Source organism: Onychostoma macrolepis, chromosome 13 (genome assembly GCF_012432095.1).
Source record: "Onychostoma macrolepis isolate SWU-2019 chromosome 13, ASM1243209v1, whole genome shotgun sequence".
Lineage (NCBI taxonomy): Eukaryota > Metazoa > Chordata > Actinopteri > Cypriniformes > Cyprinidae > Onychostoma > Onychostoma macrolepis.
The window spans coordinates 17514075-17527790 of record NC_081167.1 but is presented as its reverse complement, the minus strand read 5'-3'; the positions used below and the strand labels follow the sequence as shown (position 1 = coordinate 17527790).

The following is a 13716-nucleotide window of genomic DNA, read 5'->3' as shown; positions in this document are numbered from 1 at the left end:
TTGTATATGCATAAACTATACAGATTAATCTTTATTCAGCTACAAAGTTAATCAGCGACTAGAACAGTCGAGTGATTTCTCTTTTTCTTTTGTTCTTTGATTTACATCAATGACAGACTTCAGCAGGTTTCACTTTAAATCAGCGCTGTCTCTTTAAAACCTGATGCGCGTGACGTGGATCGGACACATACCCTATTTTCTCCAAACTCTTTACGGCCATTTAAGACTTTATAACTCGTTTAAGGCTACGTTTACGAGGTGACTCGCCAAAACCGCGTATAATTGTGTGTGTTTTCGTCCGTTGAAGCGCTACTAATGAGCTGTCTGAAGCGGCTCGGTGTACGTGTACAGTCGAACGAGCAGCCTTTCAAAGCCTCTATAGGCGAAACCCCAGGTAGCCTATGTGTCGCCACATTCTCGGGTTATGAAGAATAAAGAAGGGAAAAGTTAATCTTCCGAAATGAAGCAGTAATATCTTCTCAGGTAAAAGTTATTAGAACGGTGTCTAGGCACAAGCTGGCCATCACACTGCTCTGACCGTATTAGCCCGTTTGTATCTATTATTTGATTCGCTCTGGTCGCTTATGACAGAACAGCATCACGATGAGCTCGTCTTCGGAATATATTATTTTATTCGCTTATTTCAGAAACAGCAAATCTCTTTAAAAATGGGCTGTTGTTCTCACTACATTACATTGTTATAATTTCGTAAAGGTTTTACCCGCCAACTGGCGACTGACTCTACATGTAGCCTACTCGCCAACGACGATTTTTACTCGCATTTGGCGCTTGGCGGGTGTTAATTAATTTTAGGCCCTGTCACACACACAGTGGGGAAAAAATGATTTGATCCCCTGCTGATTTTGTACGTTTGCCCACTGACAAAGAAATGATCAGTCTATAATTTTAATGGTAGGTTTATTTGAACAGTGAGAGACAGAGTAACAACAACAACAACAACAACAAAAAACGCATTTCAAAAATGTTATAAATTGATTAACATTTTTTTTTTTTTTTGAATAGTCTGTGTATTTTATTTAATGTCAACTAGCTAAACATCAATGTCCTCACAACAACATGAAGAAACTTCCATCCCACAGCACTATATAGATTTAGGTTTGATTTACCACCTTAACTAAAAAGACTAATAATTTCTGTATGTAATTTAAATTGATTAGCATTTTAATGAGTGAAATAAGTATTTGATCCCCTATCAGTCAGCAAATGCGGTTTTCTGGATTTTGTTGTTGTTAGTCTGTCTCTCACTGTTCAAATAAACAAAGGCCTACCATTAAAATTATAGATTGATCATTTCTTTGTCAGTGGGCAAACGTACAAAATCAGCAGGGGATCAAATAAATAAATGTGTGTGTGTACATATAATATATCCCACATACAGTAACATGTACATTTGTAATATTGACATGAACAGGATAAGTGCATTTGTGCACTTTCAGTCTGTCATCAAAACCGTAGCCATAGTTTATGTCAGGAAATACTGACAGAGTACACTGTTTTGACAAAATGGCTAAGCATTTTGTATAAATAGGCCTACTTAATTTTGAGAGATGAACTAAAGATGTTGCGCGAGTTACAGGCTTTAGCAGTTAATCCATCGTGGTGGTGTTTGTACGAATTGTTTTGAGAAATGCACATATATATTCGCAAATATTAAGATCGATACAAAAACTGAAATTGATTGTAGAATGGTCAAGTTGATGTAGGCTTGATTTAACACCGCCAGGTGGCGCCCAATATCAAGAAGTTAGCTGTCTCCAAGAGAAGGGGGCGTGTGACGGAACAGAGAGCGAAAGAGAGAGGTAGAGAGAAAAATCACAACTCAGCCAGTCGAGCAATTTGAGAGGCTGCTGTCACGCACCCTGCGCACAGAAGCGACCAGCCGTGCGCCTTCTTCATGCGCGGGATCAGCACCGCACTGAGCTGGACAGGATGCTGACGGACAGATGGAAACACACCGAGTCTCTGCCGTAGAGACAGAGGGTCCACCCGCACAGCAAGTGCATAAGGAGGAGAAGTATTCGCCGGTACTCTAGGGCTGCATCCTTATCTTCAGAGGGGACAGCATGGACAGAACAGTTATCGTTAAAATGGTAGTCTCAAAAATTCGATCCTAACAAGAGGGAATTTGCGGGAAAGTGCGAACGAAGGATTTGACCGGCTTGTCGGCGATTTGTTTTATAGCCTAGCACTTCAATAAGTTGCTCGGGAGAATGGAAAAGCCCACCCAGCCTCAGCTGCAGTCGAGCATATCCAAGAGCTCAGAAGGTCCCTCAGAGGACCTCTCCAAACTTACGGATGAGGAGCTTCTGAAATGGAGCAAGGAGGAGCTGGTTCGCCGGCTCCGCAGAGCCGAAGCTGAGAAGATGAGCGTCATAGTGGACCACAGCAATCTCATCCGAGAGGTGAACCGCAGGCTTCAGCAGCATCTCAACGAAATACGGGGGCTGAAGGTAAGGCGAGCCTGTGTTCAGGTGACAGGGTGTGGGCGAAATGGAATAACGATTGGATTAACCCCTCTACACCCCACTTCGTTTTTGGTACCACACAAACAAAGCTAATTTTATTTATTTATTAAAATGTTCGTATAAAATAACTTTTAAAAAAATCGTACTGTGGCCTTCACAGATGCAGCAGTTAAAGCTTTTCACCTCTCTCCTGTCATGTTTTGGAGCTTTAAATAGTTTTTTTTTTTACCTCCACATTTTCTAATAGGCTATGTAGCTCCTCGCAAATACAGTTCTTTATGATGAGGTATAATGGGGCTAAAGGTCCCCGGGAGCCTCTTAAATGTCATTTTGTCATAGAACAGTACATGGCAACACTTGTCTTATGGGGAAAATAAATAAATAAATAAAAACGAATTGCTTGTAGCCAGATGTGTAAAGTAGAACGTTACAACAGTGATTTACAATAACATTAAAATATTTGTAATAATAATAGTTAATAGATTATTTTAATCAATTTTTAATATAATTACATTTTTAAAAATGCTTCTCTTTTGTGTGTATCTCTCTCTCACTATATATATATATATATATATATATAAACACAAAGAAGCATATTATTTATAAATGAACATTTGCATTTAGAATATGAATTAATTCAGAATATGAATTAACATTAATATTATAAATACTATATGTTATTATTAGTATTAATACACACATATATTTTTCCTTTTTCATACATTTTTTCCTACCAATATTGAAAAACTCGACTAGAATATTCTACTAGAAGATGTGTTGTCTCTGTTCTTTATACTCTGTCTTCTGTTGTGCAGCACTGATGCCAGCATTTGTTTAACTTCACTTTCATCAGTCAAACTGGCTTTGCTTAGACATCAGTGTTGAGTCATAGATTTGATTGTTCCAGGAGGTGAATCAGAAGCTGCAAGAGGACAACCAGGAGCTGCGGGACCTCTGCTGCTTTCTGGATGACGACCGGCAGAAAGGGAAAAAGGTGTCGAGGGAGTGGCAGCGCCTGGGCCGCTACAGCGCAGGAATCATGCGTAAGGAGGTGACACTTTACCTGCAGAAGCTGAAAGAGCTGGAGCAGAGGCAGGAGGAAGTGGTGAGGGAGAACCTTGAACTGAGAGAGCTGTGCCTCATGTTGGATGAGGAGAAGGGCTCTGGAGGTACCGGCGGGTCAACGGGTACCGGGGGACCAGCAGGCTGCAGGAGTTCAATCGATAGTCAGAGCAGCCTGTCTCACGCTAGCGGCCCTGGGCCTGGCCTACTAAGGGATGTGGGTGACGGGAGCAGTACCTCCAGCGCGGGCAGCACCGACAGCCCTGACCATTTCACACATAAACAGCAGCTGTTGGGTGGCCCGGTTGGAGGCAGTCCTGATCACCTACATAAGCCAGGCTCAGGGGAGGAGGCAAAGGGTCTTGAGCAAGCAAGCCGAAGACATAGCACCAGCCAGGAGTACGCAGCACATACCTTTCCCCAAGTGTGCCGGTCTCGCTGCGGGTCCTTCTCCAGTCCGGACCATAAGGGCCTGCGGGGTCTCAGTCCAGAGAAACTTGGCAAGAGAGGCAGCCCTGAGCAGTTCTCAAAACACTTACTGGTGTCCTCTCAGCCGCCTGGCAGCCCAGATCTTTTCCAGAAGCACAGGGGTAGCATGGGTAGTGTGTGTGGGAGTCCAGAGCCCAAACAGATTCTATCAGGGACACCGGAGCACCTACAGAAGGGCCGTGTCATATCTGGGAGCCCTGAGTTGTTGAGGCATCAGCATGGCAAGTTTGGCAGCCCTGGCCGAGAGGTGGCACAGAAGAGGCCGGGCGTAGAGGAGATGTCCCCTCATCACCGGAGCATCTATAGCGGTATGAACGGTGGCTCCGATTGGAGCCTGCTGTAGCACCCACAATGAGATATACGGAGTCCCATTTGAGTACACCACACGCAGAGGGGATGGCCATCCTTCATCCTGGAGCCAGCAAAGCCCCAATTCCCAGCCAGGCAATAAACCATCCCATTCAGCCAGCCATGATCTGCATTTAGTTTAGTTTTGCTTTGCTCAGTTCAGGAGAGGCAATGGCCAGATAGAGCAGGGGCTTTAGTGTCTGGCTAGAGCAGAACATCTCATCTCTGGTAAAGGTCGGTGGTGTCCAGTCTTGGTCCTCTTGGGCCATGATTTTAGCAGGCTTTAGCTGCTTCCTATCAATCAGCCTCTGTACCTGTGCCTCCGAAGCCATTTTTTTATGCTCTGGAACCCAGCTGAGGGAACACTGTAATCAATCAATGAAAGACCAAAAAGCTCAGAGGCCCAACAAAAGCCAGAAGACAGTGCTGCCCAGGAGGACCAGGAGTGGACACCATTGTATTTGCCATATGCACGCAGGTGAGTGGAGTGGCAAGGTATGAGTCAGCAGCACTTGAGAAGGAGCAGAGTTAAGAAAAGCCCTTTCTTCCCCCCTTTTCTTATGTTCCTACAAATTCCTAAAATCGTAACTTCAGAGAAAAAGGATTTCCTTATTTCAAAACTTTGCTCTTCTAGTTTAAATAAATCATACAAATTTCTTTAAATTTCAATAAGTTTAAATTGCAATTCTGCCTTCTGTTAGCTATCTCTTTTCAAATTTAGGATTTTAATTGAAATTTTAAAGACATTCTCAGTTCAGTTGTAATTAGTGGCCCCCCTTGGCGCATATGCTGAATGTTGCAACCCACAAATGTTCTTGAATTACACACACAGATATATACTGTACATATGCACACAACACCCAGAATAGTTTCAACTCTTACAGTAAACGTAATTCACCTCCATACACCCAGCATAAGGCTCATAAACACCTCAGCAGTAGTAAAAAAAAAACCTTCACACACACACCACAAGGTGCTGGTACAGATCTCAGCCGGGTCTTGTCACACTTGTTCATTTTAGTAGCATCAACTTGGTGATCTTGCTTGTAGTTTCTGTGGGACTTTAAACCTCTGAGTTCAAACCAATGGCTTTGGTGCTGTTGTTTGAGCTACCTAATACTAATCTAAGTTATTGTATCCTGTCAGAATTACACTTTACTGGATTAAAGAAAAATGATGGGAATCCTCTTGGTGTGAATTATAAATTAAAAATGAATTTGCTTAGAATAGATACTTCATAGCTTTGTGAACAGTTGCTGACATATCAGAAAAGCTGCAGTGAACATTATTGGAGGACAAACCACATGCATGTGTGCAGAACTAAAGGGAGGAATATCAGACTCTCCTCCTCATGTGTAGCATTCTCTCCAACTATTCTGCTAATGATTTCCTGGAGGAGAAAAGTGCTGAGTTGTGTGGCTTGCCAAGGCTGTGGGATTCTTCCTGAAGCTGTGTGCTGTTTACCTTGCGCTGCATTTAATAGGAAAATAACAGCTGCTAATTAACACCTGAGTTCACTGACCTAAATGGATGCTCTGCAGATCTTAAACTAGAAATAGTGCTGCTATTCTGATGAAGGATGGTTTCAAATGTGACGCTTTGATTTATAGATTGTACATAAACATCATGATGAAATGGTAAAGTTATTGAAGCATCCTTCCTGGGAGATGAATGGTTGATTTAGTAGCTACTTTTATCTTATGTCCTGTGGTTTGTTTCTTCTTTGAGTGCACAAAGGCCTTGTGTGCAAGCTTGGTACCAGACAGCCTGTACTGAGATCCATCCTCCTGCTGATTTATATGGTGTCTTTTGACACTACAAGCTAACAAAGAGAGAATAAGCTATTGTTCTCTTTCATTCTCTTTCTCGTTCCCTTCTTACAATCACTCACTTTTCTTGAGTTACACATTTGTGTTCTTCCATTATTTCTTCTTTTCCTAATAGTGCAGATCCAATTAAATTTTTCCACTGATGCTCTGGGTTGGTGCATATCCTCACTTTTCAATCTGTTTACTGCTCCAGATCCCTCAGAACTTGCATTTCAGTAGAGACTAACAATCCCCAGTGTGTCTAATTAGTCATAAATACACATTAAAAAAAAACCCAATTTGGTTAATCAGTAAAAAAATATATATATTTACACTCTTCATGGAACCACATGCTCACATTCTGAGTAGGGTATTACAGTTCATCCCTGTTGGCCGTGGCCAGCCAGCCTGGATTATCCCTTAAGAAGGTTTTGACAGTCGGATTTCTCTTTTTCTCCTCCCTTCCTGGGGTGTGTCCTGCAGTCCACAGTAACTCTGATGTTTTTGGCTTTGACCTAACCAGCTGCTCTATAGTCGACATGAGGTGGTCAGTATCTATATGTTCAGAGAGGTTTTGGTGAAGGCCACTTGTTGGCAGATTCCTATTCTGTGAATTACAGAACAAATAGAACAAAAAGAGGTTTGTGAATGTTTAAAAAGCATATTTTATTTCTCCTGGCGCAATTCAAACCCGCAGTTACAGTGGGGCAAATAAGTATTTGATACACTGCCGATTTTTCAAGTTTTCCCACATACAAAGAATGGAGAGATCTGTAATTTTCGTCGTAGGTACACCTCAACTGTGAGAGACAGAATCTAAAAAAAAAAAATCCAGAAAATCACATTGTATGATTTTTAAATAATTAACTTCCATTTTATTGCATGAAATAAGTATTTGATCACCTACCAACCAGCAAGAATTCTGGCTCTCACAGAAAATTACAGATCTCTCCATTCTTTGTAAGTGGGAAAACTTGAAAAATCGGCAGTGTATCAAATACTTATTTGCCCCACTGTACATGAAACCTTTTTTTTTTTTCCAGATTTACCAAGGAAACTCTTTATATGGTTTGTCATTCTGTCAAGAGTTGTGATGAAAGCAGAAATGAAGGAATGTTATTTCCCTTTTGTCACTTTCTAATGATTTTTTGATTACTAGGCATAATAAACGTATATCAGTCAAATAACAGCTGCAAGCAGTCTGATTTAAGTTTTCTGTGAAGGACTTCAAATGTTACTTGCTTTTAAAGATGTTTATAAATCTAAAAACTTTGAACTTCAAGCAAAATATTTGGGGCACTTTGACAGTTACTTAACAAATAATAAATTCTCATAAGAACTATATCTCATAAGAGCCATAACTGCTTAACTTAATTGGATTATGGAAGATACTTTGAGTTCATGGAAAGTTACGAACAAGGTTTAAAGGTTAGTTTACCCCAAAATGAAAAAAGTTCTGTCATCATTGACTCATTGGCTTGTGTCGTTCCAAACCTTTATGACTTTCACTGAATGTAGAGAAAAAATGCTTTTCCACTAAGTGAAGTCAGGTTTGGACTGACACCATAAATGATTACAGAATTCTTGTTTTTGAGTACACTGTCCCTTCAAGTTTGTTTTCTGAGCACTTTCTACTCCAGTTAGAACAACAAAGTGCAGTCCAAAACGTGACCCGACCCACAGAAGACCTTGACTGACCTCTCTCTAAATATAGCTCTACAGCCTATCTGCTTTAAATGGGGTCTCCACCTACTGTAAATGTTCCCCGGGGCCCAATTTTGAGAAATCATACCGTCCATCAATCAGACCATCCGTCAATGCGTTGTGTAAATAATGAATAATGCTGTAGCTCAGCTGCATTTGCATTGGTAATGTGACACAGAACAAGCACTGCTGGCTGTTCACGCTTCACGCTTTGTGGGCTTTCATCGTAGTTCCAGGCTGATGTGGTGGTACAAGACTTTGGCCCTTTGCAGTAATTTAATTTGCAATCTGTGGAATACATATCTAATTGCTTGCCTTGACATTTAAGTGGAATTTAATTTCTTTTCCTTTCATTTCTCAAGAGATAAAGGCCCTGGCGATCGCGGCTGGCATCAGACGGCTGTTTTTTGCTCTCTTGCTGGGGAGCCAGGGGTTGTGTAACAGTTAGGAAAGAGTTCTCAGAAGCCTGGTACTAAATTAAATCTACTCAGCTCTTTGCGACCTGGCCAATGACTGATCTTGAATGCTCAGCCATAATTAATGACTGTCTGCTTGTTTTATGGTTTAATGAAAAATTCTAATCCTGCTAAGCTGTGTCCTAAACAGACCGCAATTTAGCCCCCCTGTGATCGCCGTGTGCGGTTGCTAATTCCATAATCTATTCGTTGTCATGCAGACTTTGGCACGCAGTAATTTCGATGTGCTACATGTGGTGTAGAAAACGAAGCTGATGAGACGGTTTCTGGGGAAAATAGGTGAACACATTCGTGGAAGTGGAGAGCTACAGTGTTTATTGATCTCTCATTAGCGCACAAGTGAGCGATTGATTTAGGCTTTCTGCTACTGCAACGAAGAGGAGAAACACTGAATTTAAGATATGCGGAATAGACAGTGGAAAGGAATTTAGTATGAGATAAATGCAGCATTGACCGCTACAACATTTTAGTTCATAGAAAAGCAATGAAATAGGTTAACTGAAATATCACTGAAATATCTGCATATTTTTACCCTAAGGAGGAGTCTCTGAACCAGTTGGAATGAAAATTTTCCACTGATGTGAAAAGTGAACAAGTATGTGTATGCATCTATTAATTTGTATGTGAATTGCAATCATAATGCTTGATATATCATACCCCTTGACCTAGAAATAATGAATAATTCAAGGGGGCAAAAAATTGCGAAAATATTAGAATCTACCATCCTTAAATCAGCCTTAGCAACAGCCTGATCTGAAATGGACCGCCCCTGTATAGATCAATATGTACATGTTCACATCAAACAACTCAAAAAGCAGAGCATAACACTAACAATGCTAAGTTCATGGATTTGATTCCAAAGAAATGCTTATAAACTTATAAAATGTATACCTTGAATGCAAAGTAGCTTGCTTTGGATAAAGGTGTCTGCCAAATGCATAAATGAAACTAAAATGAGTGTTGAATCACTCATTTTCATAAACTGCAGTTCACAGAGCAATGCATACACCTCCTACAGTTTAAAATAACTTCTCGGTTTCTAATAGTTTGGTATTTGCTGCTAGATGAATCACTTGGACATTTTTTTTGCTTTTTTTTTATCAGCAGAGTATTTTTCATTTCCACAGTGTCCTTCAGACTTTCTTTTTGTCCATTTCCCCCAAGAATAAGCTAACTTGTGTATTAATCTTGAGATCTGAGAGGAAAAATAAGCTGCCTTCTCATAATGTAATTATAAACCATGTGTAACTAATGTAAACCAGTAATAAAACCTAAACTCAATGCAGTCTTGTATACACAGCATGCTTGCTTACTGCTTTGTTATCCTAACAGAGGCCTCTGTCAGAGACAAAGACTGTATAAGACAGTCAGCGTCTTTGTTCAGGATGCTTTGTCAACCCCAATTGTTGGCTGCTGGCCCATATTTTACAATAATAGTTTAATTAATCTCAGTGAAAATTATATATATTATTCATCTCATATTTAGCCCTTGATCTCTCCCATTCCCTGGAAGATGTTCAAGTGTGCTAACAAAAGCCTTGTGTTCCTAATGAAACCCAGTGCCATCTCTACCAATACTAGCCTCTGTGCTGTCCGACAACATGGAGAGATTATGTAAGATATTAGGAATTCATGCTGAGAGGGCCAGAGCCAGCCTGCTCACTACCTAGAACCCCTGTTTATCTTCCTGCTGGCTCAAGGCGTAAGGTAGAAACCATTGATTGCTACCTCAGAAAGAGGGAACATGAGGGCTTGCAGTGGTCAGGGTCCCTGCAGAGCTGTTACCCAATCTACGGATCTCTTTCAAGGGCTCATACAGTAGCCTGAAGGGCCACATTTAACCTAACATTATGTGTGTTCTATAGAAGCTGAAGACAAATATATATAGACATTAAGAGGTTTACTTTCATTGGAAATGCTGAGAAATAGGATCTCATTCTAGGAAAAATCAATGTCCAGTTAATGGGAAGGTGTTCACACATGTCTTTATGAAAGTCTGTTGACCTTTTCCAGTGACAAGTATGTAATAGTGGCTGGTGTTTGTGTGTTGTGGTGAAGTAGAGGTTCAAGTCACTGCAAGTACTGGTATTTCAGTTTAAAGTGTTAAATAGGTTAATAGTTTAATAGTTAACCCTGCAAAAAAGCATTCTGACATTATAGTGTCTTGATGTTTTTATTGTAAAACAAGACTGAGTAAAACATAAAAAAAAATACTTGAGTTATTTTGAATTCAAATACTCAAAAAAAATAAAAAATAAAATATTAAACAGCACAACTGCTTGTAAAAATGATAATAATAAGAGTAAATAGCAAATGTTTCCTGAGCACCAAATCAAACCATGTGACCCTGAAGACGGGACTAATGGCTGCTGAAGATTCAGCTTCGAATTCAGCTGCTGAAAATTATTTTCCAAAATATACAAAAACCGAAAACATTTAATTTAGATTGTAATAATATTTTACAATATTACTATTAATACCACTAGGTAAGCATAAAAGATTACTTTCAAAAATATTTAAAAATCATACTGAATCTCAAATCCCAAACTTTTGAACGATAGAGTACATACATTTTTATCAGTCCATGCATGCCTTGGGAACTGAACCCATGACATTGTTTTTGCTATGTTCTACCAGTTTAAAAATAAATAAATAAAGAAACGCTTTTCCCCTGTGAATTGCTCAGAAGGATGAGGCCAGGAGGCCCGAAGATATAAAATAAACATTAGTAGGATGGTATTAGCAAGCTAGGAAAGACTAACTACTGTCAACTTACAACTGCATTATACATGATGACCTGCTCATAGATAGAACCTTTTCAGTTTTCAGTGTTAGCATGCATGAATACTCTAGGTACAAGACAAGGAAGTCTATAATAAATGTATTTTAACGGCCAGATACATGCTGAATATCCACTATGTGTGTAGCTGTATATTAGCTTCGTTCCACTCTGCTCTCATTAAATCTCATTCATTGTATCTAGCTGTGTCACCGTGTCTGCAGCTCTCTCCTCACACTGATGGTCAGGAGCTGTGACAATAGTGCAGTCAGGAAAGAGCGTTCAGTGCTCAACTTCACAAATCCCCACCTTCTCAGAGCCACACACTCAAAGCTAAGCAATATCAGTGAAAACATAGCAACGCACTGTAAATTTTGGTGGTCAATTTTAATATTTCATACATATCTGCAACAACACTGGGTCTTTCCTCAGCCCGGGCATCTGGGCTTAAGCCCAGGTGAGAGTGTGCATTAATTCAGCTCTGCTAGTGACTATCTAGAGCTGTTATGTAAAAGACAGCAGAATGTACAATTCACTTAACTTAACTGATACCAATACTTGACAATTCACTTAACTTATTTTTTTAAATTGTCATTTACTTAAAAATTTTAAGGCAACAGGTTTCCTCAATTTTTTTAAGTTAAGTCAATTTAGCACTTTTTACAGTGTAAGCCCTTCTAAAAAACAAAGTATTTGTGGTTTATATTGAAAAAATATATATATTCTGTCTGAATACAGACCTACAGTCAGTCAGTCACAAGAGAAAAATGCTTTTTGAGTCCAAAAACATGGAAGGCTACGTTGGCTAATCAGTTTAAGCTGGTAAGCACCAAATTAACCAGCATAAACCAGCCTGGAGTAATAATTAGTTTTAGCATGCATGCTAACACTAGCATTTGTAGCAGCTAGGTTTGTTAGTTAAACCTTGAATTGCTTATTTTGAAGAAATACTTCACACTGTATTTTTAAGAAGTTAGCCACTGTCAGTTTAGGAAATATATGGACTTTATCACAGTGATCTAGCATGTGTTTTAGTATGCATGTTTATGTTTATTGCTGACTGGAGATTTTGTGTACTGTGGTATGGGCAGGAATAGACTGCTGTGCCATACAAGTGAAAAGTGAGAGATGGACTGAGAGAGAGAAACAGAGAGACAGCGGGACAGGGAGTGAGGTGAAACTCTTTTTCATGGTGAAAGCACTGCACTTTTGCTCTTGGCTCGTACAGCCAGGTCACATTTCTAGGCATAGGCAGAAAAAGACTGTAGGACACTCATGTATCAGCTTCAGAAAACAGCATGCTGTGTATGCTTTCAATGTGGAAAAGAAGAGCAACTTAGCTCTTGTGCTAAACCTTTCTTCCTTTTTATATAGTTTTATACTTTCATATATATACAAATTAATGTACAAAACTATATTATGGAATATTTCACAACAATGATGCCGATGTGTGGTTTTAGTGTAATACAATACGAAACCAAAATCTTTCCATCTTATTTAAGGTCTCTGTGCTTATTGTGACTCACAAGCAGCAGTCTACCTCAGCTTGTGAGTCATATTATGCAACCATCTTGCATTATGAGTGCAATATTAGTATTCTGTATTTCAGAGGCGTCATGCCCATTCAAAGTGAGGGAGCACGTGCCCCCTCAGATTTTTGAGCCAAGTGGATCTTGAATGCAGCTTCCAAAAGACGAAAAATAGCAGATTAATATTTTTTTATATTTGATACAATCACACCGGCGTGATTAGAACGTTCAGTGCATCATGTAATCAGCTGCTAAATTAAAATTCTAACTTGCAATGTTTTTATTCATGTTAACTTTCAGTGTTAAATTCACATTAAATATAAAGTCAGTCGTATTAAAATATGTTATGGCATGACACCCATAAACAGACAGGTTTTTATGCAAATAGTTAACAGATTACATTATTAGGTTACTTTGACCATCGCCCGCTATCAACATAATCTATAAATCTGAGAATCAAGTTATTTCATGATATAGTTAATGTGTTTGTGAATGTTTCAAATAAAAAGGAAAAAATAAATAAAACATAAGTGCTGTTGTGGCTGCTGTGTGTCACATGACAACCCCCCCCCACACCCCACTCGTGCCCCCTCAAAAATAATGAGTGCATGACGCCCCTGCTGTATTTTCTTTTTTGTTTCTCCTCCTGGCACACTGCAGTGTGGCAAGACTACACTTTGTTTCCAATCTTTTGAAAACCCACTCAGATGAAATCAATCACTGTGATTCAACTACTTTTTCAAGTGGACAGCTATTTACACAAGTGCACACACATGCAGTTAACCGTAATAGAAGCAATGGAAGCTAGAAGAGACCAGCTAGCTCAGAATCAGACCCTCGCTTTCCATCTCCCCATCTACACACAGACAATAAAAGACGATTTAGACAAAATGAAATTGGGCAACAGAGCCAGGTAATTTGTAAGGCCATTAAAATTAATGAAATTTCTATGCAGATGAGAGAGGTAATACTCAGAGGAACCTCAAACCATGCAGTGCTCTCTGTGGGAGGAGGGCAGTGTGCAGGCAGCTAACT

The 13716-nt window shown here is 39.7% G+C and overlaps 1 protein-coding gene across 3 annotated transcripts in view; it reads left to right on the top strand.

Annotated features, from left to right (window-relative positions):
* Window positions 1–235: 235 nt before the first annotated feature.
* Window positions 236–13716, top strand: part of ccdc85a (coiled-coil domain containing 85A) — a 28769-nt gene continuing 15288 nt past the window's right edge. For 2 of the 3 annotated variants that reach the window (XR_009273974.1, XR_009273975.1), the window contains exons 1-2: window positions 1338–2471; window positions 3394–4863. Coding sequence is in view for 1 of the 3 variants with exons in the window: in XM_058796271.1 (XP_058652254.1) it covers window positions 2232–2471; window positions 3394–4345 (1192 nt within the window). In the remaining 2 variants the exon portion in view is untranslated. Of the gene's footprint in view, window positions 484–1337; window positions 2472–3393; window positions 4864–13716 lie in introns of those variants that run through there. The other variant, XM_058796271.1, reaches the window with a different exon arrangement.